This window comes from Melospiza melodia, chromosome 11 (genome assembly GCF_035770615.1).
Source record: "Melospiza melodia melodia isolate bMelMel2 chromosome 11, bMelMel2.pri, whole genome shotgun sequence".
NCBI classification, from domain to species: domain Eukaryota; kingdom Metazoa; phylum Chordata; class Aves; order Passeriformes; family Passerellidae; genus Melospiza; species Melospiza melodia.
Genome location: NC_086204.1, coordinates 21147415 through 21173406, shown reverse-complemented (window position 1 = coordinate 21173406; position 25992 = coordinate 21147415). Strand labels below are relative to the sequence as shown.

At 49.5% G+C, this 25992-nt stretch overlaps 1 protein-coding gene across 16 annotated transcripts in view; it reads right to left on the bottom strand.

Moving 5' to 3' along the window:
- Positions 1-25992, bottom strand: part of PTPRF (protein tyrosine phosphatase receptor type F) — a 373817-nt gene that overhangs the window by 46711 nt on the left and 301114 nt on the right. For 6 of the 16 annotated variants that reach the window (XM_063165913.1, XM_063165910.1, XM_063165916.1 and 3 more), the window contains 9 exons: positions 23661-24242; positions 23079-23212; positions 21894-22038; positions 16379-16684; positions 13343-13536; positions 7118-7144; positions 4781-4898; positions 1995-2573; positions 1272-1369 (listed from right to left, as the gene is read on the bottom strand). In XM_063165913.1, the coding sequence (XP_063021983.1) occupies positions 1272-1369; positions 1995-2573; positions 4781-4898; positions 7118-7144; positions 13343-13536; positions 16379-16684; positions 21894-22038; positions 23079-23212; positions 23661-24242 (2183 nt within the window). The remainder of the gene's footprint in view (positions 1-1271; positions 1370-1994; positions 2574-4780; positions 4899-7117; positions 7145-13342; positions 13537-16378; positions 16685-21893; positions 22039-23078; positions 23213-23660; positions 24243-25992) is intronic. The other 10 variants (XM_063165915.1, XM_063165917.1, XM_063165919.1 and 7 more) reach the window with 7 other exon arrangements.

Genomic DNA, 25992 nt, shown 5'->3' with positions numbered 1-25992 from the left:
AGTGGCTAATGCCATCTCCCATGTCAGCAGAGGGTCAACCCACAGCAGGGGCAGCCCCTGAATCACCTTGTGATAGCAATCACAGCTATGCAGCCATGAGAGGAGACACAGGGCATCAACATTACATCCCTGGCTCCAGCCACTCCCATCCCTGTGCGGTAGGAATGCTCCCAGGGTCACACTGTCCCTCTCCAGCACTGCACTGCCAGACAGCAATGTGGGCTTTGGGCCATGAGACAAGGCAAAATGCAGCACACTGGCTCTGCAGCAGAGTGCCAAGTAACAGGCTCTGTGAAGTTCCTTGCAGCCAGACATCTGAACACTGATCCTAATGTGCCCTCCATCTGGGAGAGCTTTGAATACCACAAGGTCTTCACAAAAGCCTTGTCTACTTCAGCTAAACTGTATGTTAACAAGTGCCTGCTATTGATCAAGGTAATTCAGCTTCAGGGTTTAAACAAGGAGAGTTAGTAACAAGGAAGGGGAGGTACTCACACACTTTGATGTGGATGCAGTTCAAGATTTCCCCTTATTCCCCTGGCCATGGATCCCCCACAGCTCATGCAGGCCTTGTATTTGCACTTTAGGCACACATGGAAGGGGGCAAGGAGAAAGAGAAGTCACACTGCTTCTGCCCCAGCACCTTTGCAGAGGCAGCAGATTGGTGCTGAGACTGGGAAGGTTATCTTCAATGATGTGACATGTTGGTCTTGTTTTTTAAAGGAGAGAAACTGCACTGAGATCTACACATTCCAGTCTTTCACCCACATAAGTGACAAGTACTGGGGGTCAGACAAGAGCAGGAAGGCAGGGTCATCACTGTTGTCTGCAGTCTGCTGGATGACACCACATCCTGAACTGTACTGGTGAAAACAGAGAAGCATTCCTGCAGAGTTCTCTCTGTACTGACTCATTTTGTGCTGCTCACACTATAAGACCTTCAGGAAGTTTGATGATGCTTCCTCTCTTCACTCCCTGAGATAATGCATCTGCCCTGATACTCTGAAGTAACTCATGAGGGTGATATGTATGTTTGAGACAGGACTTGTAAAAGGAGTTAGTTTTATTCACTAGCTGCTAATTTCTTGTGATTAAATCAAATTTATAACTTTTCACACCTCAGCTCCATGTCAGGCATCAGGACAAGCTTGTGTGACCACCATCATGGAACTACAGTGGTGAGCCTGACCAACAGGACCCAGCTGATGCTGCTATTCACTGTCCTGCTCACTACTACATGGAGCTCCCTGCTCTCCAAATCCCACTCTTACCTTAAAAGGCACTGCAGATTTATAGGAGTCAGGCACTTCCCAGCTCAGCAACACAGATGTTTTCATGACGGCATTGACACGGAAGTTCTTAGCAAACACTGGAATGAAAAACAAGGTATTTGAGCACTGCAAAGCCAAGTCAGGAGGGAGCCAGGCGGCAGCTCGACTCCAAGTCTCTTTGTCTAACTCGGCAGCAGAGGTCAAAGAGTTCAGCTACAGCAGAGAAGTAAGAAATGAGGAGAAGAGAGCAGCAGCCTTTTACCAAATCTACAGTCTCCAGAGGAGTTCTGCTTTTTGACTACACTTTTCAGCATCACAGAAAGGAAGTTGTAGGCTGAGCTGCAGCCTTTCTCTATCCCCACTCCACTCACACTCCCTTGGCCCTTTGTCATGATCAAACAGCTAATTCAGGTACTGGATCTGCAGATGATCCTACTCAGCCACCTGCTCCAGTTCAAGCAAGAGCCTTTCATGTACAGATAAAACATCCAAGTGTGCCTGTGGATGCAATGAAGGTACCACCAACGCCCCTCTCCCCCCAAATGGCAACTTTAGAAAATCTTTGCTGAGCTTTCCCTCACTGAAATAGTTTTAGACTGGGGAGCCACACAGTACCTGATCACACCAGTCAGAGCAGAGGGGAGCGAAGCCTCCTGAACCAAAGCAAAGATCCCTGTCCTGGAGGCAGAGCTTCCTGCTGGGGTTTGTTAGAGGGACACTTACCTTGCTCTACAGGCATGGTCCGGGACTGGATGCTGGGGCTGAGTGGCCCAGCCCCCTTATTGGTGCGGGCCCTCACTTTGATGTCGTAAGTGGTATCAGGTTTCAAATTTGTCAAAGTGATACTCGTGTCCTTGGTGATGTTAGCCAGGTCCTGCTGGCTATTTATGTCCCTGTATACCACTGTGTAGTTGACGATCTTGCCGTTCCTTTCTGCCAAGACCGGGGGGTCCCAGGCAACTTCTGTGGTGGACGTGGTGAGACCCACCACACGCAGGTTCTGCGGGAAGCCGCTCGGCACATCTTCGGCAGTTGTGATCTCCTTCTCAAACTCCTCTCCTGGGCCAGCTCTGTTCTTGGCAGACAGCTTGAAGAGGTACGTGGCCCCCTTGTGCAGGTTGGTCACTGTGTAGTGATGGTCTCTCTTCCCGAAGTCTATCGTGTTCATTTTTTCCTCATCCAGCCGTCTGTACTGCAGCCGGTAACCCAGCAGCTCCCCTACCATCTCCTTGGGTGGGTGCCACTGGATGAGGGCTGTGTTCATGGCTGTCGTGCTAATCATCATGGTGGGCTTCCCCGGGACTGCAACATAAACACACAATGACCATCTATAGCCTGGGAGGAGGGAAGGAAGGACCGCTTCCGTGCTGCTCAGTCCATGAGGAGTGAGGAAAGTGGGAAAGTTCAGACAACAGGGTGAAGAGGATGACAGACAACTCACAGGGATAGAGGCAGACTGACCCTAATCCGGTGGCGAGGGAAGCTGGAGCCAGCCAGCTCTCGGTTGCCATTTTCCCACGTGCTGCCACTTAAACTGGAAATAAATTCAGCCATATCCAGCCCCAAAATTCATCCCCTCTTACAGGAAATGTTTAAGGTACCTCAAAGCATCATATTTATCTCAGAGAAGATCTGAATCCCGTCCTCCCAATCAGTGGTCTTCAGACACTCCAGGCAGTGCCCAGCACCAGGCCATGCTGGGCCTGAGGCACTGCACCACAAGGGACACCCCGAAGCCCGATTCCAGCACCCTGGTCTGTCTGGAGGCAGACAAATTTCATCCTGAAACCTTGCAGTTTTACCATCTGCAGAGGCAGCGAGCAGAGCTGGGTGGGCTGTTTGCCATCAGAATATATTTTGGTTTAGTTGAGAAGCAGATTCGTGATGTCAGTGTTGATGGGAGAGGTGAACACAAGCGTTCCACAGGATTTCTGCTTATGCTGCACAAGTCAAGGGGTGTCGCCGTCACTGGTTAGGAACTGATGGCTTTAAATTGATGGTTTAATACCTTGATCTCCTTCAGTTAAAAAAAGGATGCGTCTTCACATCAGCTCAGATTTGTAAACAAATCAACTGATTGGGAAGATACTCAGAATCAAAGGCATGGGGCCATAGATATGAAAAAAAGAAGAAAAAAAAAAAGAAAAGGGATTGCAGCCAAACCTAGTTAAATATCCTTGCAGATTTTTGAAATGTGTGAGCCCACAGTCGAGCACGAGAGAAAACTGAATTTGCCAGAATGATGCCCGCTTTCTGCCATCAGAGGGCGACACCAACGCTCCCCTTTGAGGTCATGCCCGCAGCGGAGCCTGTACAAAGGTCCTGAGAGCGGTTTTATAGGTATCTAAGACATATAATTACATTGCCATTGCCAGTGCCATCCTCCTTGCACTCATAATACAACGTCTAACAGCAGCTAGTATTAAGGGACACAGTATTTTCAAAGCTGATTCCAAATATTAACCTTAAAATGTGCATCATAACATGGGAAGATCCACTGTGATTTACAGTACAACACTGGGATGTTTAGGAAGCTCTTCCTGTTTATAGGACAGCTGTAGCAATTTGATGAACAGAAAATACATCATGGCAAGGCACCAGGGAGACAGCATTTGAGATTGTGACAGTGGAAACTACCTCTGGAGCTCCCCATATGCAGTGCTGAGGAGACAGCAAGCTGTTCCTTGTTTAAAAGCACCAGGAACAAACGCTCTCGGTTTGCACAAGCTGCATTCCCATAATAACAACTGGTAAATGCTGTTCCCGTGGCTGCTGTGAGGAAGCAGCAGGATTACTGGCTGCAGGACAGGCTAATGAGTGGACAAGACAGTGTCAACTAGTTGGTACCACTGCCAAAGGCAAGCTTGACCACACCTGGAGGGAAGGGCCAGATGACTCCTGGGTGCTCCAGCTCCAGGCGCAGGTACGACCTACTGAGACAGCAGAACCAAATCGGCTGGGATCACCAGGACCTAGAAGTTGTGTCTGCAGCACTTCTGTGGCATTCCAGGTTTTACCATGGCTCTAGGAACAGCCAGGCTCAGCCATGTAAGCAGTATCAATGGCAGAGGGGAGCTGAGAAGCCCCTCTCAGGAGCCCATTGTGCCAGGGGCCCTTCCAGGCAGCACTGCAGTCACCATAGGAAGCAAGAAATGGCACTTGCCTAAAGGAACAAGGTGAGGACAGGCCAGGATTCCAAAGCTGAGGGAGAGCCTGGACTTTCAGGCTTCCTCTTCCCAGGTCTCTGGACTATGCAGATGAGCTCAGACCCATGAGTTTCAATGTTCTCTCACCAGCCCTGGTAGAGTATCTCCATCTGTTTGCTGCAGTTTGCTCAGGTGATCCAGTGGCAAAGTCTGTTAAGCACGGGCTAGAGATCACAGGAGTTTGTACCTCTGCAGCATCTCCACCCCTCTTGCTTCCTCCTGGCCTTGGCCATGCTCCCCACGCACCTCTTGGGAGGTTTTACCAGCACCCCACGAGGCTGTGACACTGCTCCCCACACTCACCTGCCCCTGTGGTGGTGATGACTTTGGGCTTGCTGCGGGCACCATCTCCTTTCGTGGTGTAGGCAGCAACTGTGACAGAGTAGGTGGTTTCTGGCAGCAGGCCTCCAATGACTGTCTCCTGGGAGCACATTCACGAGGCAGAGAGGAGGCAAACGAGAAGAGTAAATCCTTGTTACTGGAGTGAGCCAAAGGAAGGCACCAGGGTCAGTGTCTCCAACAGCAACACACTGACAACACTCCCTGGCTCACACTCATGCATCGTGCTCAAACACACATGTTGCACAGAGCCAGCAAACAACTGCTGCCACTCCAACACTCACGTGTCTCATTTCAACCCCTGCCTTTAACACTTGGCCTTTCCAGGGACCCACCAGCAACCCAAGTCAGCAGCTCTGCTCTCCCACGGCTTCTGCCAAGAGGGAGATCTGATCCAGATCTGGTCCTGTGTGAAAGCTAAGTAAGAGGACTGTGGAGCTGTGAACCAGAGCAAAAGTCAGTTCACCTGGCTGTGAGAATCTCTTGGGGGATAATTCCAGGGTTTTTAAAGTTGTGTCTTGCAGCAGAGCCGTGGGGAGCACAGGGAGGCAGTGCAGGGGTGGGGGCCCCGGGCAGGGAGCACCTGCAGCTCTAAGCATTGTGCTCACCCTCCTTGCCAGGCACTGGGTTGCAGGGATGGGATAGGTCAGTGCAAGGCCCTGGCAAGATCTGGAGGGAAAACCTCCATCGTGGGAGGTCTGGGAGCAGGGCGGACTCACAGGATGCATCCTTGCAAGCTCTGGCTTCCTCTGGGCAGGAGGAGGGCATGGCTCGACACTTCAATTTGAGATCAAAGAGAGGAGCACCGCTCCTCCCTCCTGGCCTCCAGCAGCAATGTGACTGGTGCCAAGCCTGGCTGGCCAGGCCTGTGAAGGAGTGAGCTCAGCGAGCTCAGCAGCTCCCAGCAGCCTGGCCAGGTACCCCTGAGCAGCGCTCATCTGTGGTGCTGTGGGAGTGTCTGGGCCATTAGCACTAATAACCCACTGGGTCAGGGAGCAAGAGATGAGCAGGCTGGAGACGGGGCTGGGGAAGCTTTTGGAACCGAGGCAGCGGCTCCATGTTGGTTATTTACCCCTTCAGACAAGGCGATGAGCAGAGATGGAGCGGGTTAAGTTTGAGCTGCTGAGAACAGGCAGCATGAGCACCGTCAGAAGCTGCTCCAGGGGTCTGACCCCTGCCCAGGGGGTCCTTGCCAGACTGAGGGCTACCAGGGGTGCCTGTGGTTGCAGCCACTCTCCCATCACTCACTCGCACAAACACCCACGCTATTAAACCTGCTGATTTCCAGTCAGTGCTGCTGGTTCAGGTTCCCTGCCCAGGCTTACTCATCCAAATCACCACGTTACCATCGCAGAACCAGCCAGCCCAGAGAAGTATCAACAAGCACCAACAAGAACCCCGCCAAAATCACCGTGTGAACCAGAGTCCGACCCCAGTCCGCCCCTGCAGCAGATGGTGTGTGCGGGTGAGCGGCCGCGCAGTCCCACCGGGCCCGTGGAGCCGCGGGAAGCACTCTCACAAAACCTGCACACTCTGAACGTCCCAGGAGAATTCACTCCTCCCAAACCCATGCAAAGAGAAGTTCTCACGCGGAAGCATGCCACCGGGAGCGAAGCAAGCAAGCTGGGAGGAGGAGAGAGACGAGGGATGGATGAAAGAAGGTCTGATTGCATAATGCAAACACAGTGCTGTCATGACACAGCCACTCCGAGCAAGAACGCTCCGCATAAAGCAGGAGGAGAAATGCATCGTGCTGGGGAAGCTCACAGTAGGGCACGTAATTGAATTGCTGACTCTAAAAAGGTCATTTTCTAGTTTGTTCCTCCAAATTTATATCTCAGAATTATGTGTGGAAAAACTGGATTTAACTGTTTAAATGTGATTGTTTTCTTATTACTATCTGTGTTTCAACCAAAGGTCATGGTTGAGGGTGTAGGTTATTTCTCATGACTACGATCAATGTGGTTTAAAGATTATGTATCTAATTTTACCACACAACTTGGTGGGCCAACTACTGCAGGATGAGTCTCCTGAGTTGATCACTTGAACCTGCCTAAAACTACACCGCAACAAGCTGGAAATACAGATTATAGGAAATGTCAATTGCTTTTCTGCATTTAGGAGCTATCTAAATGCCAATTTTTTCTGGATTTGCTGCTTGTGGAAGGTTTCACAATGTGACTCTCCAGCCTCATTAAGGGAGTGAAAGGAATGTTTTGACAGTACTGTGTCTACAAAATTCACAAATCGATTTACCAAACCCCTCTCTTCCAACCTGGAATTCACACAAGTGGTACTTACATGGTCGACGGAGTCCTCAGCTCTCCACTGACGAGGGAGAAAGGAAGGAGGAGAGAAAAATGGAGACACAGAATTTTAAGGGGCAACGTGTAGGAAAGGGATGACAATGACGACAACAGCAGGGGTTAGCAGAACTGGGTTGGGGGAATTACAACACTTATACACAGAGGGTCACTTGACACAGGCTGTGCCAAGGGAAGAAATGGCATAGAGCAATTTTTGACATGCTGCTAGCCTGAGCAATGACTCTGAGATCATTCACACAAACAGACAAAGAGCTTCCTTCTCACTCGGGGAGAGAGCCCCCCCTTACTTTTTGTACTTTGCAGTACTTTCCCCTTCTGACTTTGTTTGCATTTTTCTGCCTCTTCCACGAGCAGAAGCAAGAAGGGACAGGTTGTACCAACCAGGCTCTGAGGGTGACTGCTGCCTCACAAGTCACTCACAACAGCTCTGTTGCCTAATCTCCAGTTTCTGTTCTAGTGATCCTCCAGTCACCATTTCTTGTTGAGAACCAAAGACTTCAACACACAAAACAGAGGCACTCTCTGCAGGGAAGAACCAATACAGCATTTCTAGAGCTTCTTTTTCCTGTATCATTTGCAAAATGCTCTGGGGACTTCACAAAACCAGAAAGTGCCATCTGTCATCATCAGTGCAAGAGAAGCTGAGATCTCACACAGAGCTTACACTAAGCTGCTCCTCTCCAGCAGTGGTGTGTGGTTTGGAGAGAGGTTCAAACTTGTGCATGTACTGAGGAAACAGCTTCTCACTCCCAATTACACAACACCAAATGGCAAACACTCATTTGGCAATAGCAGCCCTGCAGGGAAAGCTTCTACACAAACTAATCCCCACCAAAAACTCACACGGATTCCTGGCCATACAGGCTCAATACAGGCTCTGAGCTCTTCTGGCTGGATTTGGGTTGCAGGGCATCAAAGCTGAGTTGGGTGGAGAGACAGCAGAGCCTGGCTGCTGGCACGCATGTCCACAGCAGTGCTCTTTGTGGTTGGTGCTCCAAAGGAGGCTTGCAGAGATCACACAGAACTCTCTCAGCCAAGGTGATGTGTTACAGCTCACGTTACTAAATCTGCCTGGGGGAAGCACCGGCCCATGGGTTCAAGCACAGAGATGAAAGTGAAGATAGGTATTATTGCCCCTGATTCACAGTGTGAGACCTGGCAAACCTTGCTTCTGAGCCTGACCTGCCAGCTGTGAAACTGCTCAGATACCAACTTCCTGAGGACCCTGGGAAGCTCAGCGAACACTGCTGAAGTGTTTGGGAAGCTGCAAGTGTAACACAAGCACTAAAAGGCATCAAAGATACAAGTTGCCTTTTGAACTCAGGCTATTTGAGGTGGCTTTCGAAGGCAGCAGCCTATCACAGTGGCATAATACTCATCTCAGCAGTAAAATACATGGCATACTTTCAAAACATTTACTCTTTTATTCTCTAAATTCAAAAAAAAGAAGCTGTTGGAGAAATGTTTCTCTAAGATTTTATTATAGTTCAGTTATTAGGTGCCATGAAACTGCAGTACAATCATTCCCTAAACCATCCTAACAGTAAATTTCAGCAGAGAGGTCAAGTTCCCCCTACATGTTTTTTATAAAGCCAAGACCCTCACTACGTACTACGGTCACTAAAGGCTCTCTTTCCACACACCCTCAGTACCTTTTCCACAGCTGCACACTTAGCTGAACCCAAGCCATTGCTGTTTATGTCCCACCCGTGCCAGCCTGCCCACACCTCAGCCAGCAGCCACACACTCCTCCCTGCTATCTAAAAGCTGGCACAAGTCCTGCCATAGGAAGGATCCCAGGCCTGGTACTCACTTCTCCCACAAAAGCATGTCCCTGTGGGTGGAAGCCACGTGGCTGGGAACACCCAGCCTGCCTTCATGTAGCTACAGGGGCGGAATGTGATCCCTCACTGCAAGAACAACAGAGCAGAGCTGGGCTCAGGAGGCCTCTCACACCATAGCAGGGAGTTTATCATGCCCTAGGATTTTAAACTGAGTGTTTAAGGTTCAAACTCTGTTTGCTCTAATGTTTCAGTGGACTTTAATCTTGCATTAGATCAGAGTGCAAAGAAATGCCTTGAGATCTGTGCTGGAGTAACGACTGTGAAAAGCCAGGCCTGCATAAATACCTTGGTAGAAATTCAGTTTCATTACAAAAATTTAATCTACAGATCAAAACATTTCCTTCCTTAAACTAGCTCAATTGCTTCTTAACTGTTTAAGGTTGGTCAGTAAGACAAATTGATCTGAAAAGCCCAGGAGCAGTCATAAAAAGAACTGAGAGAGGGCTGTGTGCATGAGGCAGGATAGCTCTGGGAAGTGCTAAAGCTAACAGTGTGTATTTATGGCAGCTGCAATGCTTAAATGTTTCATTTTACACTTCAACACAGCACAGTCATGTCTCACCAGGGAATGGCTGTTTTCCCTGACCAAGGCTCTTGCAAAAGACAGATTCAAGCCCACAACAGTCCCAGCTATGGGAAGCCAATATTGGTTTTCCTGCAGATCCTTCTCCTCTCTTCTTCAGTGACTGTGGTGCAACAGTGGAACTCCAGACATAAACTCAGTTACTTGGTCAATGAGATGCAGAGGGGTCTGAGGGTACCAGAACTTCATCTTGGTCCTTCACTGAAGTGCCTCTTGGATGATGCCTTACAGTTTTGTTCCACTTAGGAAGCAGAGAACATCCCAGCTCCATGCCAGACTCCCACCTAGACAAGTACACACGTATGAGATGTTCCAAGTACATTTAGAGAAAGGTCCTTGACTATCACACCACGGAAGAGGGAGGCTGTAAATTCCTGTGTTGTGCCTGGGGTGGGTACTGCTCAGGGAGAACTGAAGTCTGCTTTCTCCTTTGATCTCAATCCAATAGCTTGAAGTGATTGCCATTTCCTCTTCCTGCTCTTCTCGAGCAAGCTGGTGGGATGTGCACTTAGTTTGCATGCTGGTTGGTGAAGTGCTGCCTGCAGAGACCACACCACCCTCCTGTGAGCCTGCAGCCCTTCTTGTGGGCAGCACGTACCTCTCCTGTGCCACGACTCTGTTTGCACAGCAGGAGGAGGAGGTGGCAGGAAACTCTTCTCCACAAAGTCTGAAACGCTTCCCCACAAAGCCTGACCTCTGTGTAGCCAGCTGTCCTGAGCCAGTTCTGCAAAGTTTTTTGGGCAGGCTGGATCTGCAGGGAAGGTGGGGGTTAAAGCCAACTGCCCCTCCTAACATCCAGCAGCTGCCCAGAGATTGGAGACCAAGGAAATGAGGTGGGCCCCCATCTGCCCCTGTCAAGCTTAATGCCTGTGTCCCCTGGCCCTGCTATCCCTCGCTCCCTAGAGCTGGTGAGGACTTGAAGTAGTGGTGGAATGCAGCTCTGGGCTCCTTTCAAAAGCCCTCTCTTGGTGCCTTCTGCAAGACCCAGGGCACCGAGATGAATCTTCTGCCATCGCCCACCTCGGGACCCGGCTGAGCTGTGACAGGCACGGCCCAGGCAAGAGGAGCTGCAGGTACCTGATCCAGCTCTGCAGCTGCACAACCCTGGCTGCTCCTCCACAGGGTAGGGTCACATTAGCTTGTCCATCAGGCTGTCAGTAGGAGGTGAGAGCGCAGACTGGAAGGCACACAGAATCCTGACAGAGGTAATCAGTCACAGGCACAGCCACAGAGGGGAGGGAGAGGCCTCAGCTCCATCACAGGACCTTCTTAACAACTGATTACTCTGCCGAGGCAGGAGGCTGTAAAATGAAATGTGATCTCTCCAGCACCAGGGCCCCCACGTCTCTGCTGATGTTTCAGTCCTTTCCGCTCAAACGGTTTTGAAAGCTCCGAATCCACATTATCTGCATAGCTAACATCTCCGTTCCCTCGCCTTTTTCCTTTCATCTTCTTTTACTCTCTTTCCATTTCTCATCTTCAATAAGGGAAAATCATGAGTCAGCTTTAGTATCAGTGTCTTCACACTGTCTGCAGGCAGCAGATTATGTGGTACATACCTACCCAAATCAGCACACAGCCTGGCTAGGCAGGAGGAGGGGCTCTGCCTACCTGTCCAGAGATTTTCTTCTCTGACCCCAAGATTTTCAATCCATTTAATTCTCTCCCTGTGCACTGGTATAAATGTTTGTGAGTGTTTATGAGTACTGAACTGTGGCCATCTTCATCCTATGACCTTCAGGGGCAGGTTTTCCAGTGTATCTTTTTGTTTTCTTTCATAGAAAATGACTCTTCCAGGACCACTCGTTAAAGTTTCATCTGGCTGCTCGCAAAGACACGCACTGCTGTACTGAAAGATGGCAGCTCTTACAGGGTTCTTCAGCATCTGGAGCAGATGTATTTCATCACAAGCACAGGTCATGTCTGGCTTCTCACTCTTTTGGGAAATAGAGATCTCTTCTGCCAAGTCAGTGAAACCTCTTTCCTGCAGGGTCGTCGTTAGTTTATCCCAAGAGTGACATGACTCTTGCAGAGAAGATGCTTCTCTGCAACTATCATTTTTACTTCCAAAAATTACAGTGGATGAGTTTGCCACCATACACAGCAGGAAAAAATATCACAGAAATCAAGAACTTTCCCACATAAATTCACCAAATATGGAAGATTGACAAATGGCCTGAGAGGCCAGGAAACTTCTAGGAACTTGCCTCCTTGATGCACACATTGAAACTAATGCAAAATCCAGCACTCCTTCAAAAGTTTCTGGCTCTGGCATCCTCATTCTGCACATCAGCATGGGATTTCTCTCTCTTAAATGTATGAGTAAGGAGTGAAAGCAGAACTGGCTGGGCAAGCATAAAATATTTGAAAACACCAAGAAGAAAAACAGTGCCAACTTCGCCCACCTACACTTGGGACCAACCCATTAACTCCAAACTCCAGCTGAACAACACAGCCTCGATTGTTCTAACAACACAGAAGATTATATCCTTCTGGCATAAGTAAAGGGCAGTAAGCAGCTTCTCTAACTATTACAACAAAGCAACATCTGAAACATAAACAGAGACATGCCCCAGACAACACTGCAAGGACCGTCAAAGTATTTTCTCTCTTTAAAGTTTTCCCCTTCCACATTATTACTGAGTTTTATCCTTCGGAATATGAATGGGGACTAAAGCTGCCTCTGTGCACTGCACTCCCCACTGACAAAGCATAAATGATTCACAGCTGCATTCAGGAGACAGATCAATTAATCGTTGCAGCTCTCCAGTATTTATACTGGGCATCATTCAAGCCAGCCAGCTCTGAATCGATTCCTTGTTGCTTCCAACAGCAGCAGAGCCTGTTCTTCATTTATACGATTATCTTAGTTGAGAACAGCGTGGGTCATCCAGGATGAAGGACCCCTGCTCCAAGGAAGAGTTGTATTTCATTGCACACAGCGCACCAAAAACTTCCCCGGACCTTAGGAAAAAGGCAACTTTACATTCCTGGGCTGTGCAGAGTGCACAGCTGTGCCTGGAGCAGTGTGAGGGAATGGGGCTGCAGCTCCCAGACAGTGAGGTATCCACAAGATGGCCTAAATATGAACAGATTGTTGTGTGGGGAATGCAAAGACAAAGTCATTTACAGGGGATGTGGGCCTCTACCTCGTTTTTTTTCTTCCTCCCCAGCCTTTCCCAGACTAAGCTGGCTTCTCCTACAGTTTTGTTTCAAGAATCAATGCAACACCAAGTCACTGCCCTGCAAAAGCAGGAGGGAGGGGAGGCTTTGCTAAGCCAGGAGTACTGTTCTGCCTGGCACGCTGTGCCCATGTAGGGGTGCAGAGCCACCCATGTGCCCTACAAGCAGGCAGCACCCGGGTGGATGCTATCAAGAAAGACACTTTGCCCTGAACATAATCAGCATCACAAACGAAAGACTCAAGGCATATTTAAAACTTTCTGACCATTTGTAAATAGACTGTCAAAGCACAATTTCCTCCAGCTGGAGTCTGCACAGGATGTGGCAGGCAGAGCTACATATCAGAGAAGGGGTAAGAGAGAAATATCATCCAATACATCATCTTTTCTACAGTAATCCTTCCCTGATTAAACTTTTTACCCATGTTTAAGCCACAGTTTAAAGATAAACTGCTTGCCCTGCTCAGGGAGGCTGAGTCCCACACTCTGGAGCTGCAACACGAGGCCAAGAAACACTTGGACCCAGCCAGCCTGCCCTCTGCAGAGAGGGAAGGTGCCATGCCCACCATCTGGTGGCCCCCACACTGTACCTGTGCTTCTGACAGCATGACGTCCTTGATCACTGGCTGCCCTCGGGGCTCGTTGTTTTCCAGCTTCACGTAGGTAACCTGATAGCCGCGGATCTGCCCGTGCTGCTTGTTGGAGATGGGCAGCTTCCAGCTCACCCGGATGGCGGTCGAGTTCACAGACTCCACCTCCACCTTTCGCGGTGGGGCGCTGGGCACTGCAACACACATGGGACAACAGTCAGCAGGCACACACAACCACGCCACTGCCTCTCACTGCCTTGCTACCTTCCCCCACCTCCCTGCCAGGACAGCCCCTCAGGTACCACCTCCCTGTACCTGCCCAGGACATGACACTGTAGTCTTTCAGCATGACCACATCCCTGACCCCTTCCCTTTTGCTGCTCTCAGTAAGAAAGAGTGTAATTGTGATATGCAGGAGCACCCCATATGAAAGTCATTGTGCTGAATCAGACCCAAGGTCCATCTCTCCCTCTCATCTCCAGCAGTAGGGGAGCAAGGAAGGATACAAAAATACAGCAGAATATAAAGACTAAGGCGAGCCCCTGCAGCTCAGCATGCCCTGGGGCACACGCAGGGGCTTTAAAGCCTTCTCAGCATCTTGCCTGACACAACACCTCCTCTCAGACTCATCTGAAGGAAGCCCAACAGCCCCAGGTAGCATGACTGGGTGCTAAGCCTCTTCTGCAGGGAGCCCTGGTACCTGCCACCAGCCAGAGCACACACATGCTCTTCCCCTGTGACAGTGAGAGGTTAATGAGGGGGAAAAGCACCATCCTAAAACAATAACCCAGAGCTCAGAGACAGCAGTCACTGAACTCAGCCAGATAAAGGGGCCTGTGGGGATTGTGACAGCTCTGGGGACTGTATTTCATGCACGACTAGCTGAATGCTTTTTGATAATAAAATGAAAAATTACACTGCCCAGAAAATATCAATTTTCTTGCAAGGTGAGGCCCATTTAAAAATGTATTTATACCCTATTTACCATTTGGAAAAATTACCTCCTTATTATATTTCGCTCTTGCATTGACTGTGACAAAAATGTCAATTCTAAAAAATTAGCTTCTCACTTGCTCCTGGAAAGCTCCTTCTGGCTGAAGCAGCTGGGAGTAGAGGTGTGCACTCTGGAGGATACTGATCCTACCCAGGTGCCCACTACCAAGTGAAGGACCTGGGCTCCATCCCATCACCTCATCTGCAGGACCCTTTTCACCTTCCACTGCCCTGGGAAAATCTGGATTTTCATACGCCCCAATTCTCAACACAGCAAGAAATCAGTATTAGATAATTAGGGATGGATACCTGACAAGCAGATGTAATGAGTATTGCTATTTCATCCAACTAAATGGGAAGAAACAGCTACCCAGCAGGTAAGCACAGTTTTTAAGCTGCAGGGCAATTCATTATTTTTCCCCAGATGTCCTTCTAATTGTAGATAATTTAATAAAATAAAGAAAGGAGGAACAGAGCATTTTAGCACCAAGAGGCCAACTCAAGGTGTGGGAATGGTGGGGGCTGTGCTTGAACAGTTACCCCCTTCTGCCTGGAGCAGCCTATGCTGTAATCCACAATTCACTTAGTGCAGTGACCTTGCACCAGCCAAAGGGCTCTCCTGTCCTGGCAAGACACCTGCCCACACACACAGCCGGGAGTCCAAGTGGAAAACAAGATATTCCCTGAGAGCCAGACAGAAGCTGTGTGTCGAGCTCTGCTGGCACAGGAAGGCGGGAGGCCTCGGCAGGACGTGATACAGGGATGTTGCAGGGACACAAAAAGATGTGAATATGAGCAGACCACAGCGTTTTGAGGAACTCTGCCCTGCCCCACTATGGGAAGTGTGTCCTGCATTTGAGATCCAAACAGGGAAAGTTCAATTTGTTTTCAGAACACAGTTTAGCATTTCTCATAGCTTCATCATGGGTATCTACTGAGCATCAGCATGTCAGAGGAATATAAAATCACTCCTGACAGCTAAGCTGGAATGTCCAACCACGGTGCCCAAAAACTAACTGAGAGAGCTTGTTGCGACATTTCTGGGGTAACAGCTTCCCCTGGGCTACAATTCTGCTGAATGAGAACTGAAGCAAACAATACAGGCAGCAGGACACACACAGATGTGTTTGCCAGCCCAGGAATGCAGTCAGCAAGCATTCCCAGACGCCACTTTCAGAGCCATGGAGACATGGGGGACAGTGGCAGCCCATTTACGGAAACTGTAACATGTCTGGTTTCAATTTCCTACACTGATTGGGTAATGCAGAGATCATGCTTTCTTTGCCTGGACGCTTCATCTCTTTCTTCTCCCATTAAATCTGCAGCTTTCTTGGGTCAGCACGAAGCCACGGGAGCTCCTACTGTCACCCTGAGCTCTGGCACTTTCAAAGGAAATGGCTTAAATCACGATGACATAACTGACAGCCCTGCTAATACAAAGCAATTTCTCTTTAAAGCTGTCGTATCCAGTAAAGTGCTCTGTACGTGTGGTATTCTGACTCTTGAGTGGAAGAGAAGCTTTATATAAGCTGTGGCTTGCCTGGAAGCTGGAGCAGGAAGCAGCTTTCCTACAGTATCTACAACTTTCAAATGGATTGCTTTCCCCCTCTTTAGTTTGCTGGATTTCAGGTCAACAAGTAAACTTTAAGTCCTGATCTCACAAGAGAAGCCTTTGGCTGGGAGAGCTCATTCAAAATGAATGCAGCACCACCCACTATAAACCACAACAGAGAGCAGAGCAATGCCTTCTTGCATGCACAGGAAGCACTGCTGACACAAAGAGGACCCTGAAGGACCACAATGAGATATCTGACACAACCTGGAGGCAGAACAAGGCCAGCAAACAATTCCCCAACCCCACTCCAGGGCAACTGTTGAGATCTGCTCCCTGGAGCATTGCTCCTGACACCCTCTGGTCCTGCTTGAAAGCCGCTCCCAGGTCAATGTCCCTGCTCCTCCCTTTCCCCCCCTTTCCAGCACCCCATTCAGCACAGTGCAGGCTAACCCACGGCAGTAGCTGAAGGAGCTTTCAGCAGCACCTACCATCCTCATCAGTGCGCACGTGCACGGGGATGCTCTCCGGTCCCGGCCCCACATCGGTGTGAGCCCTTACCCACACCTTGTACTCTGTCCATTTCTCCAGGTCCTTGATCTCCCAGCTGGAGTGCTCCCGTCCAATGCCATCCACCACATGCTTGGTGTTGTCATCTCCTTCCACTGCCTGGTAGGCAATGGAGTACTGGGTGATGAGCCCATTGCGGCTCTGGGCGGGCGGCGGCACCCAACTTACCCGGATGGTGGTGGAGCTGGTGCTTACACACTCGACCTCTTGGGGTGGGGCGGAGGGGGCTGGGGACAAATAAATGAAGTGGGGAGATGAAGGGAAATGAATGGAAGGACAAACCAAAATGCACAGGGAACTTTTACCCAGCCAACAGAGTACTGAACATACATGTGGACAACTGCCTGCCATCCTCACAGATCATCAAAGATGGCACTAGGGGGGCAATTTGTATTTGAAGGCCGGATGAGCAGCGTGGAGATGGAAGGGCTGTTCTGCATCAGAGAACACCTCTTCCCAAAGCAGTTCTGGACACTCACTTTACCAAACACAACAAACAGCAGTAAGGGAAGCTGAGCATGTGGAGGGTGCGAGAGAGAGACTGGTAGGGAGAAGAAAGATACTTTCAGTGAAGATCTGAAGCAGATGGAAACCAGAAAAGTAGGAAGCTGCAGAAGGCAAGAGTGGCAGAAGGAAAGCTCACACACCAGATTGTAGGAAGGCTTGTGAAAACTCACTCCTAGACAAGTGGAGGAAACAGAAGTGGATAAGGAAAGCAGGTGACTGAGGTTGGAGTTTGCCCTGGTAGGGTTTAAAATCATGACCATCAGCTGTATGTTGCATCCTAACCAGGTGGGGCCAGGCACCATGCAGGAACAGGAGATAATGTGGTTGTGCTGCTTTGCACATGTCCCTGGAATCTGGGACTGACTGCTTCATGCCTGCCACACTGGTTACCCGCCTCAGTAAATTCCTGGCCTATGGATTTGTACAGTGGAAAGGAAGCAGGTCTTGCCCCCTCCCAGGCAAAAAAGCACCTGCAGTGTGCATTAACTTCTAAGCCCTGGCAATGTTATCTGTCCACAGGAGGAGGAATGGGATCCAGGCAACAGCTGCTTCTCGTTGGGATCATTGGGAGAGAAGTGTCTCTACACAGCACACTGGGGAAGAGCAGTAAAACAAACCCGTGTGGGAAAAGAGAGATCGGGAAAGGAGAGGTGGTCTGGACAAAGCAAAGCATCTTTAGGACATATGCCTGGTTTATTCCCTTCTCCAGCCTTGCAGAACTGCTGCCTGGTTGCAGCAGGGCTCTGGCAGCATGGGAACCCTCTCACAGCAGCATCAGCCCCCTGTCATGTGGCCTCACTGCCCTGGGATGCTGCGGACAGCATGCCTGCACAGAAGGCAAGAGTGCAAATCTGGAATCTGGAGAAGGAAAGGAGCCCACATAGTCAGGGAAAGAACAAGGGAGATGGCTCCATTCCTGGGTGCTCATCCAGAAGGAAACAGCCCTAAGCAGAGGGGCAGGCCATTATCATAAAAAAAAAAAAAAAAAAAAAAAAAAAAAAAAAAAAAAAAAAAAAAAAAGCAGGCTGTCGCTCTAAGTCTGGAAAACTGTGTGGCCAAGTAATAATGGAGTACAGAGTATCTTGCTTTGCCATGACAGGTGAAGGTGAAAGGCAGCTTCCATTCTTCACTGCACCCAGAAACACAGAAATGCCTGAAAAAAGACTGCTGCTCCTCCCCATGCTTCAGTCCTTGCAGCCACCAATGCAGCAGAGCCAGTCTTGCAGGGGCACAGGAACCCTGCCTGCTCACAAGTGAACACAACCTACATCACTCCACATGGCAGCAAGGACCTCAGGGAATTCAGGCACTCAGCAATGGTGCCTTAGCTTTGCTGGGCACAGGATGGCAGTGGCAGAAGAGAGCAGAGGGCAGCAGGACCTCCCAATGCCACCAGTGACCTCTCCTTGCTGGGAACAAGGCCCACTTGCTTGCAGAAACAGCGGCAGCAAGTGAATGTAACTTTTAATGCCCACTCCTGTGCTCAGAGAGCAGGGAACATTCCTGATGCTTGGGCTCAGATGCCTGGAGAGATGAAAGATGGGAGGAGAGTAGATAGTGATGGAGCTGCAGGAGATGATGCCTGAGCAGTCAGGCTGCTGCTATGGGAGCTGCATTGAAGGAAAGAGAAGTCAAAGCAATGCGCGGAAGCAAACAGTTGCCTACGTGAGGGAGGCAGCACAGGACCAGCCCTGCCATCTGGTACAGTGAAAAGGGAGCAGGGGTAAAAAGTGAATCCTCACACCCTTTTGGTTAATCAGCAGAGAAGTGGCAGGGAAGAGAGTAGGAAGATATAGCACCAAAGCAACACCTACAATGGAGGGCATCATGTAGACAAAGTGCCTGGTGGCATTCCTCAGACAGGACAGGTGAGACACAAGGGGCTTGGCAAACCTTTCCTTTGCCACTGTCTGCCCTTCACAGAAGAGATGTGCTTTGACAGAACCTCCACAGCTTCCCTTGGCATGCAGCAGTGAGCTCATTCTCCAAAGGTAGCTTTGGATGGCAGCGTAGGCAAGTCAAAAGTTGGCTGTTGACTGGGTAAGAGTCACACATATGATGTGCAAGTCAAAAAGCTCAGATTAACACTTAAAGAAAGCAAAATAAAACTTGGTAACATGAGCAGGATCAACTTAAAATGCACAAGGAGTTGAAGTGTCCCTCCTGGGGCCAGCAAAGAGCAGACTGGGTGGCCAGCATGCACCCACACATGCAGATGTACCCACACACACTGTGCAAACCTCTGCTGCCTCCAGGCTACTCACGACAGCCCGCAGCAACTCTGTGCACCATCCAACCCACCTGCTCCTCAGGCTAGGGAAAAGGCAGACTTAGGACCCACCTTGATATTTCAAGGGAGAACAGCATTTTAATGCCAAGGCCTAATGGGCACAGAGCTGATGCTTCTCTCTTGCATCATTCCTCTTGCCTGAGGCACTGCAGACTCCTGGAAAACTCCCCCGTACTCTTCAGGCCCTCAAAGCAGCACTGCCTGTACTGTTTGCAGGGTGCCCAGCAACTAAGTGAGCAGCTTGGCAGGAAAGGCAGCCTAGAAAGCAGCTGCCTGCTCAGGAGATGAGGTATCAGCTGTGCTGCTGAAGGGTTCAAAAGGGCATTGCCTCCCTCTGGCCCTTCCACACAAGCATGGCCACTACTCCTGAGCAAGGGTGCCACAAGAAAAGCAAGACCAGCATCCTTCTCCAGCCCATTAGTGAGTCATTCATTAGTGATCATGGGCCTCCTACCTGCCCCATGACTGGTTTGTCAGGGACAGGAATAGAGACTGAAGAGAGGCTTTTTGGAAAGCAGGAATCTGACTGCTCCTGCAGTTTGTGTCCCACCTGAACGTGTCAAGCTCCATGATCTAACAGCTTTTCTCAGGGTAACCAGATGGAAAAGTGCAGGAAGGAGACCAATTTGAAGCTGGGAGCTGCAGTGTTTCTAGATTATTAAATTGTAAGGCCAAAGGGGACCAACTGAACCATCTAATACAAGGTGTTGCTAAGTAAAGACCAAAGGATTTCTGCCTGGAAGTTGTGTACTGCGCATACAACTTCTGCCAAGGTAAAGCACAGCTTTCTGAAAGACCTACTTGATTCTGAGTCCCCCAGTACTCAAGGCTCCACCTTGCATTGGGACTGTTCAGACAGTGGTTTGTCACCCTCACTGAATAGCACAGCAACTGCCAATGGCTTCTGTCATAGAACAGAGTGCCATCAGAAATCTTTTCAAGTAGGGGCCTGTAAACCAAGAGCCAGGTCACTTCTTGGGTCAATCCAAGGATTCTTAGCTCCTTCAGTGTGAGGAGGGCTTTGCTGGTCAAACCAAGGCTCTCCTGTGGCTAAATGCCAAATCTCTTCAGCCTATGCACATTTCTCTGACTAAACAGAAGCCAGAACCAGTCAGCTACTGCACCACTGGCCAGTGACGTGACAACCTTAAAACCAGACTGGTGTGAGATGCCTTCTGAGCAGACAATAGGTAGAGTAGGTCATGATAAGATGTCTGCCTTGATGAGTCCATGAAACAAACATTTCTCTTACTTGGACTGTTGTGAGACTCTGAAGGACTCATTTATGCATGGAGCTGTCTCTGATTAAGTGTGTTCAAGGATAAGAGCATCCACTGATGGAATTAATTTACATGGCAAGAGAATTACTTCAACCTTTGCTATCAATACAAAAGCTATCTGAAACAGGTATACAAATCCCCATATTCAGAATTTGCTCTCAGTGTTCAAATATTTATAACTGCATGATCTGAACCTTTCTCCATTTTCATACCTGCCTATTGTGCAACTCTAAGACATCATTAGCTCAATTAACGAGGTGGAGGAATGCCTGGGACTGGTATGTTAATGAAGCTGAGTTTTCCTCAAAGAGAAGGTCATTCTAAAAGTGAGCAGAGCTGCTCTTCCCTGCCAGAGCTCCCTTTCTAATGGCCATCTCACACTCCTGGTTGCTGTGCATGCTGCTGCCCTCCCTGCAGGGAAGGCTGGCTGCCTGTGCCAACTGCTCACTCCACAGAGCAGTAAATCCCAGACAGACGGTGCTAACAGAAATGTCTTTTTTCCCCCTTTTAATGCCCTTTGCATAATGGCAAGCCCAAAAATCGTTAGTGAAAACGAGCTTATCGCAGGGCCCTTTGATAGCCCTAATCTGCTTATGCGCAGCACTTTGAGCTGCCAATCAGAGCAGTGCAAACTCCCGCTCTGTGATCACACAGGGCAGAGCCAGGATGAAAGTGATATTGCCTGGGTCACCTCATTATTGAGCCTCTCTATTAACTCAACTGCAGCTTGCTCTGGTTTCCCCTAGCACTGCAGTCCCAGAAGCAGCAGCCTCACTTGCTCACTCAACCCTGGCAAACGGCCACTTCTCCAAAATGACTCTTCCAGCTGCCTGACAGCCACAGACACACCTGGCCTCACAGGATGCCTCACCTTGCAATCAACTGTATGGGCCAGGGATGGACTCCTGTGTAAGCAAGGCAGCTGGAATGGGGAGTGAAGGGATGAAAATCCAATGGTTTGGAGACAGTCACATTTAGAGCCAAATACCCATATGCTGCCTGTCCAGACAGCTTGCCTGCATGGGAGTAAATTCATAGAGATGCACAAACCCACTCAAATCAATCTCTCCAAAGCAATTTCCCAGCCTGTTTTATTCAGTTTTTATGAATCTACCCTAAAGGAAAGACAGTATGATCAAAGGGACACAAAGAAACAACTTACCCCTTGGGTGCACCCACTCTGCCAAAGAGCCCTGATCCAAACCCCAGCTGGCTTCCCCATTACTCCCTTTAGCAAACTGCACGCCAGCATCCCTGCAAACCTACAAGGGTAGAGGCACTGGGCTTCTCTGTGCCCAGGAGATGGAAAATGGACTGCTTTTGCTTTGTCTCCAGCAGTGTTGAGTGTCAGGCACTTACTGGATTGGGCAGTTCTGGCTTCCACTGTGGGGGTGTAAACTCCTACCCCCAGCTCTGATCGGGCGCCCAGACGGAACTTATACAACGTGTCTGGTTTGAGACCTTCCACCGCATACGAGGAGGTTGGGTCAAACTCCACCTTTTGCTGCCAAAAAAAAAGGAAACGGATTAACTGGTGTAGTTGGAGAACACAGAAAAGCTGATGTGCAGCCATTCTGGACCCACAAAAAGTCCCAGCCACGCTGCCAAACCTGCCTGCATGAGTCCTGCAGGACTCCAAAGCACGGAGCTTCCTTGGTGACACACCAGGACTCTGCAGGGAAGCAGACCTCTGCCACAGCCAGACAACACTGTGTGGCGTCCATACTCCACTCACTGGCCTGAGAGCTTTGTGGGAATGTTGGATCCAGCTATACAAGTTCAGACAAGGGGCACAGGACACACAAGTTTGTTTTCTCCCAATAGACAGTGTATTGCCTGTGAAACAAAGTAAAGCCCTTGTCCTGCAGCAGTCAGGATCTCTAATGCACTGAAACACTGCTGGAAAAGTGCTTGTTTTGTTGACACTTCACCTGAAAGGCACTTATTTTTTGGCAGCTCTCATGCCACCATAATAAGAGGAGAGGGAGAAGACCATGGGCACACTGTGATGGTGTCATGGCACAATTCTTGCTGTGCTGTCTTGAAGCCAGCACTACCTTTGATATATCTTGAACTAGACTTCCTTTAGGGACCAGCAGTAAATGTGGAAGGGCTCTCTCTAGGCTACCTTCAGTCTGCTTTTTACATCTAACCAGTCCAGGGGCCAGAGACACATGTTGGAGTCCATTTCAGACTTGCCCAGAAGTGTGTCTGTTCACAGGCACCAGCAGTAAGCATGCCTCAGGGATGCTGTCACAGCATTCTGAGCCTTTCCAGTCCCAAACCAGTCACTAGCTACTTTGCTAGCACTCTGAGCCTTTCCAGTCCCAAACCAGTCACTAGCTACTTTGCTAGCATGAACAAGAACTGTTGAAGTCACTTACGCAGAAACCAGAATGCCATGCTCCTATTGTTCCTGCACACCACTGAGGCAGAAGAAACACAAAGAAACAGTTCTGTTACCACCCTGGCTCGAGCACACACCCTTCCCAAGCTGGTAACCTGCCATGTCCAGCCCCAAGAGCTGCCAGGCAGGATCCTCACCTGAGTGCCATCCTCCCCTTCCCAGTAGAGCAGCTCATATTTAGTAATGCGTTCCTGAGAGGCGGGCAGCCATGTCAACAGGATGCGGGTATCAGACTCTGCTTCTGCCTGGAAGTCAGCTGGCTGGGCAGGAACTGGGGAACAAAGACTTGGTTAGTGCCAGAAGAGGAGAGAAGAGCTGCATGACTTAGCAAAGTCAGCATTTCACTTTGTGATGATCCTCTTTCATTTCTGCCATAACATTCCTTGTCTCCTGTACTGCACTCTTAGGACACCTCAGGTCACAAGCAAGCATCTCTGTCACTCAGATGGGTGACTATAGGGATCGTGCTCACTTCCATACCCTCACTGCATCCCAGATCCTTCCTTCCACATGTGTACTCAGGCCCCAGAAGGGTCCAGCAGTTACACAGTGTCGACATCCATGTCCAGGACTTTGTGTCACGTTTTTAGCCACTGTATCTCAGAACTGTGGGCTGTTACCTGTACCGAGACTGATACCAGCTCCCAGGACAATCTGACAGCATAAATCTAATGCAGGTCAGACACTCGGCTGAGCCCCCTGCCCCCCTCCATACGTACCCCCTTGCTGAGTTTTGACCTGGATGATGTCCGAGGGGGGCCCGTCGCCCACCGACGTGAAGGCCAGGACACGGATGCTGTAGGTGGTGCCTGTGATGAGGCTGCCCACGGTGGTGAGGTGGCTGTCATCAGTGTTGTGTTTCTGCCACATGCTCAAAGGCAGGTGCGGGTCCGTGGTGTAGTACACGCGGTACCCTCGGATCTGCCCGTTGGGCTCCTCCGGCTGCTCCCACTGCACCAGCATGGTGCTGGCACTCAGCATCCGTGCCTGCACTTTGAGGGGTGGACTTGAAGGAGCTTGTTCTCCTGTCCGGGCCTCGACCAGCTCGCTGGGGGGACCCCTGCCGATGTTGTTGACTGCGATGACCCGGAACTCGTACTCGGAGAAGGGGCTGAGCCCACCTATGCTGTAGCGGGTGGTTGCCACACCATCCACCTCCTGGAACTGGCCCTCCAGGGATTTGGGCTTGTACTGGATGACGTAATATGAAATGGGGTCAGAGTTGCCTGAATCCCAGGTGAGGGTCACGCTGGTAGCTGTTGTTTCAGTCACTAATGGCTCTGTTGGAGGTTTTGGCAGGGCTGCAATTGGAAGGCAGAGAGGTGTGATTTAAATAATTCAGTCAGTTCAAACCTTGCAATGTGCATGGGGATAAAAATGGAGCTGCCACCTCCCATTAACATTCTTCTTTAAAAGGCAGAAATCATTTCATCCTCTATAACATGCATTTTTATATTACCATATATTGCTTGAAGTGGTTCTTAATGGAAGGATAAACAGAGCAATCATGTTATTAGATGTGCTTGACGCACTTACCAGCAGCAGGCTAAATAAAAGTAATTCAACGGGGATGCAGGAATGTTTCTGTCATGGGGGTTCACCCTGCAGTGGGAAGATGCTTGCTGGGCTGGGCTGGCCCCAGAAGCCAGGTGCACAGCTGATTTACACAGTAAAGCAATCAGAGCACCAGAGTAATCTGGAGTTATGCTCTTCCTTCCAGAGAGACAGTATCTTAGGCCAAAGGTAGTTCATGGACAATGCTGTTAGAAGGGTTGATGGGGCAAGGCTTTGTAAGTATTACAGTACATGCAGGAGAGATACAGCCAGAGAAATTACCAACTTTCATATCCACTATTTCACTGGGTGGTGTGTCAAACTGCAACCAGACAGTAAATTGTTACACAAGAACTCTGACAATGATACCTCTGAAGTGTCAATGAGAACACAACTACCGCAAACACACATTTCCAGATTTACCATTTTACCACAAGAACAAAGAAAAAGAATGACTGTGTGTGAGAGAGATTTGCAGAGTACACAAATACTTTAGTACAAGGACTGAATTAAAGTCTACAGTAAGTTTAAACCTCCTACAAACCACTCTAAAGTAATTAGTGACTTGTAATGCAGCCATGCTTGAGAAGGAACTAGGGAAAATGCTCAACCCAAATTAAGATACTCAAGAACTTCATTCTTTGGCAAAGCCATCAGGTTTCTAGTTTTCACATGTTCAGCTGAGGAAGGCAAGCTCCTTAGCACAGGGCATGCCTGCTCTGAGTACCAGAGAGAATGCCTTCTCCAGTGCTACCACAACATGAATACTGAGAAGATCATCAGGGCTGAACTGGCATGTGAGGGGAGGGCACACAACCCACAGCCAGATGCCCCACCACTACCCAGTACTCAGGGCAAACCAACCTGCAAAGTATTATGGCTTCAAGAAACAGATTTCTTACAGCATCCTAGAAACTGGCAGCCTTCCTCAGGCTTTCAAGGACAGATGAAACTCCTTTTCTTTTGAAGAGCCACAAGTTTGACTCCTAACAGCTGTTGGGTGTGCAGCCTCCATGTGAGCAAGGGCAGGTCTGGTACTTTTAACACACTTAAGTGCAATCAGTCCTGTGTGATCTTGCTTCTCCTGTATGCACTGAAAATGCTCTGCTTGCCAGCAAGCATAGGAGAAGTAACACTGGGTGAAGGAGTTTGGGACAAAGGCAGTAAGACATCCAGAATAAAGGTGTAGAATAAGCACACAAGGACACAGGGAGGAAGGTGAAGGGCAAAAGAAGCTGAGCAAATTGCTCCCTGTCCTGGGGCAGTGAGGGATGAGGCAAAGGCATTCCAGCTATGAAGAGGTAAATGCTGCAAACCACCAGTGCAAGGGTGCAGTTCCCACCTCTTCCCTCCAAGACCAGACCACCACCCCACCCCATCATGGCCCTTTTTCCTACACGCTCTTGTGTATCTGCTATAGCAAGGCAACCACTGTGCTCTGTATGAGAAGAGAGGCTGGAAAAGGCACTGAGGAGCAGGTGTTGTGAGTAAAGGGAG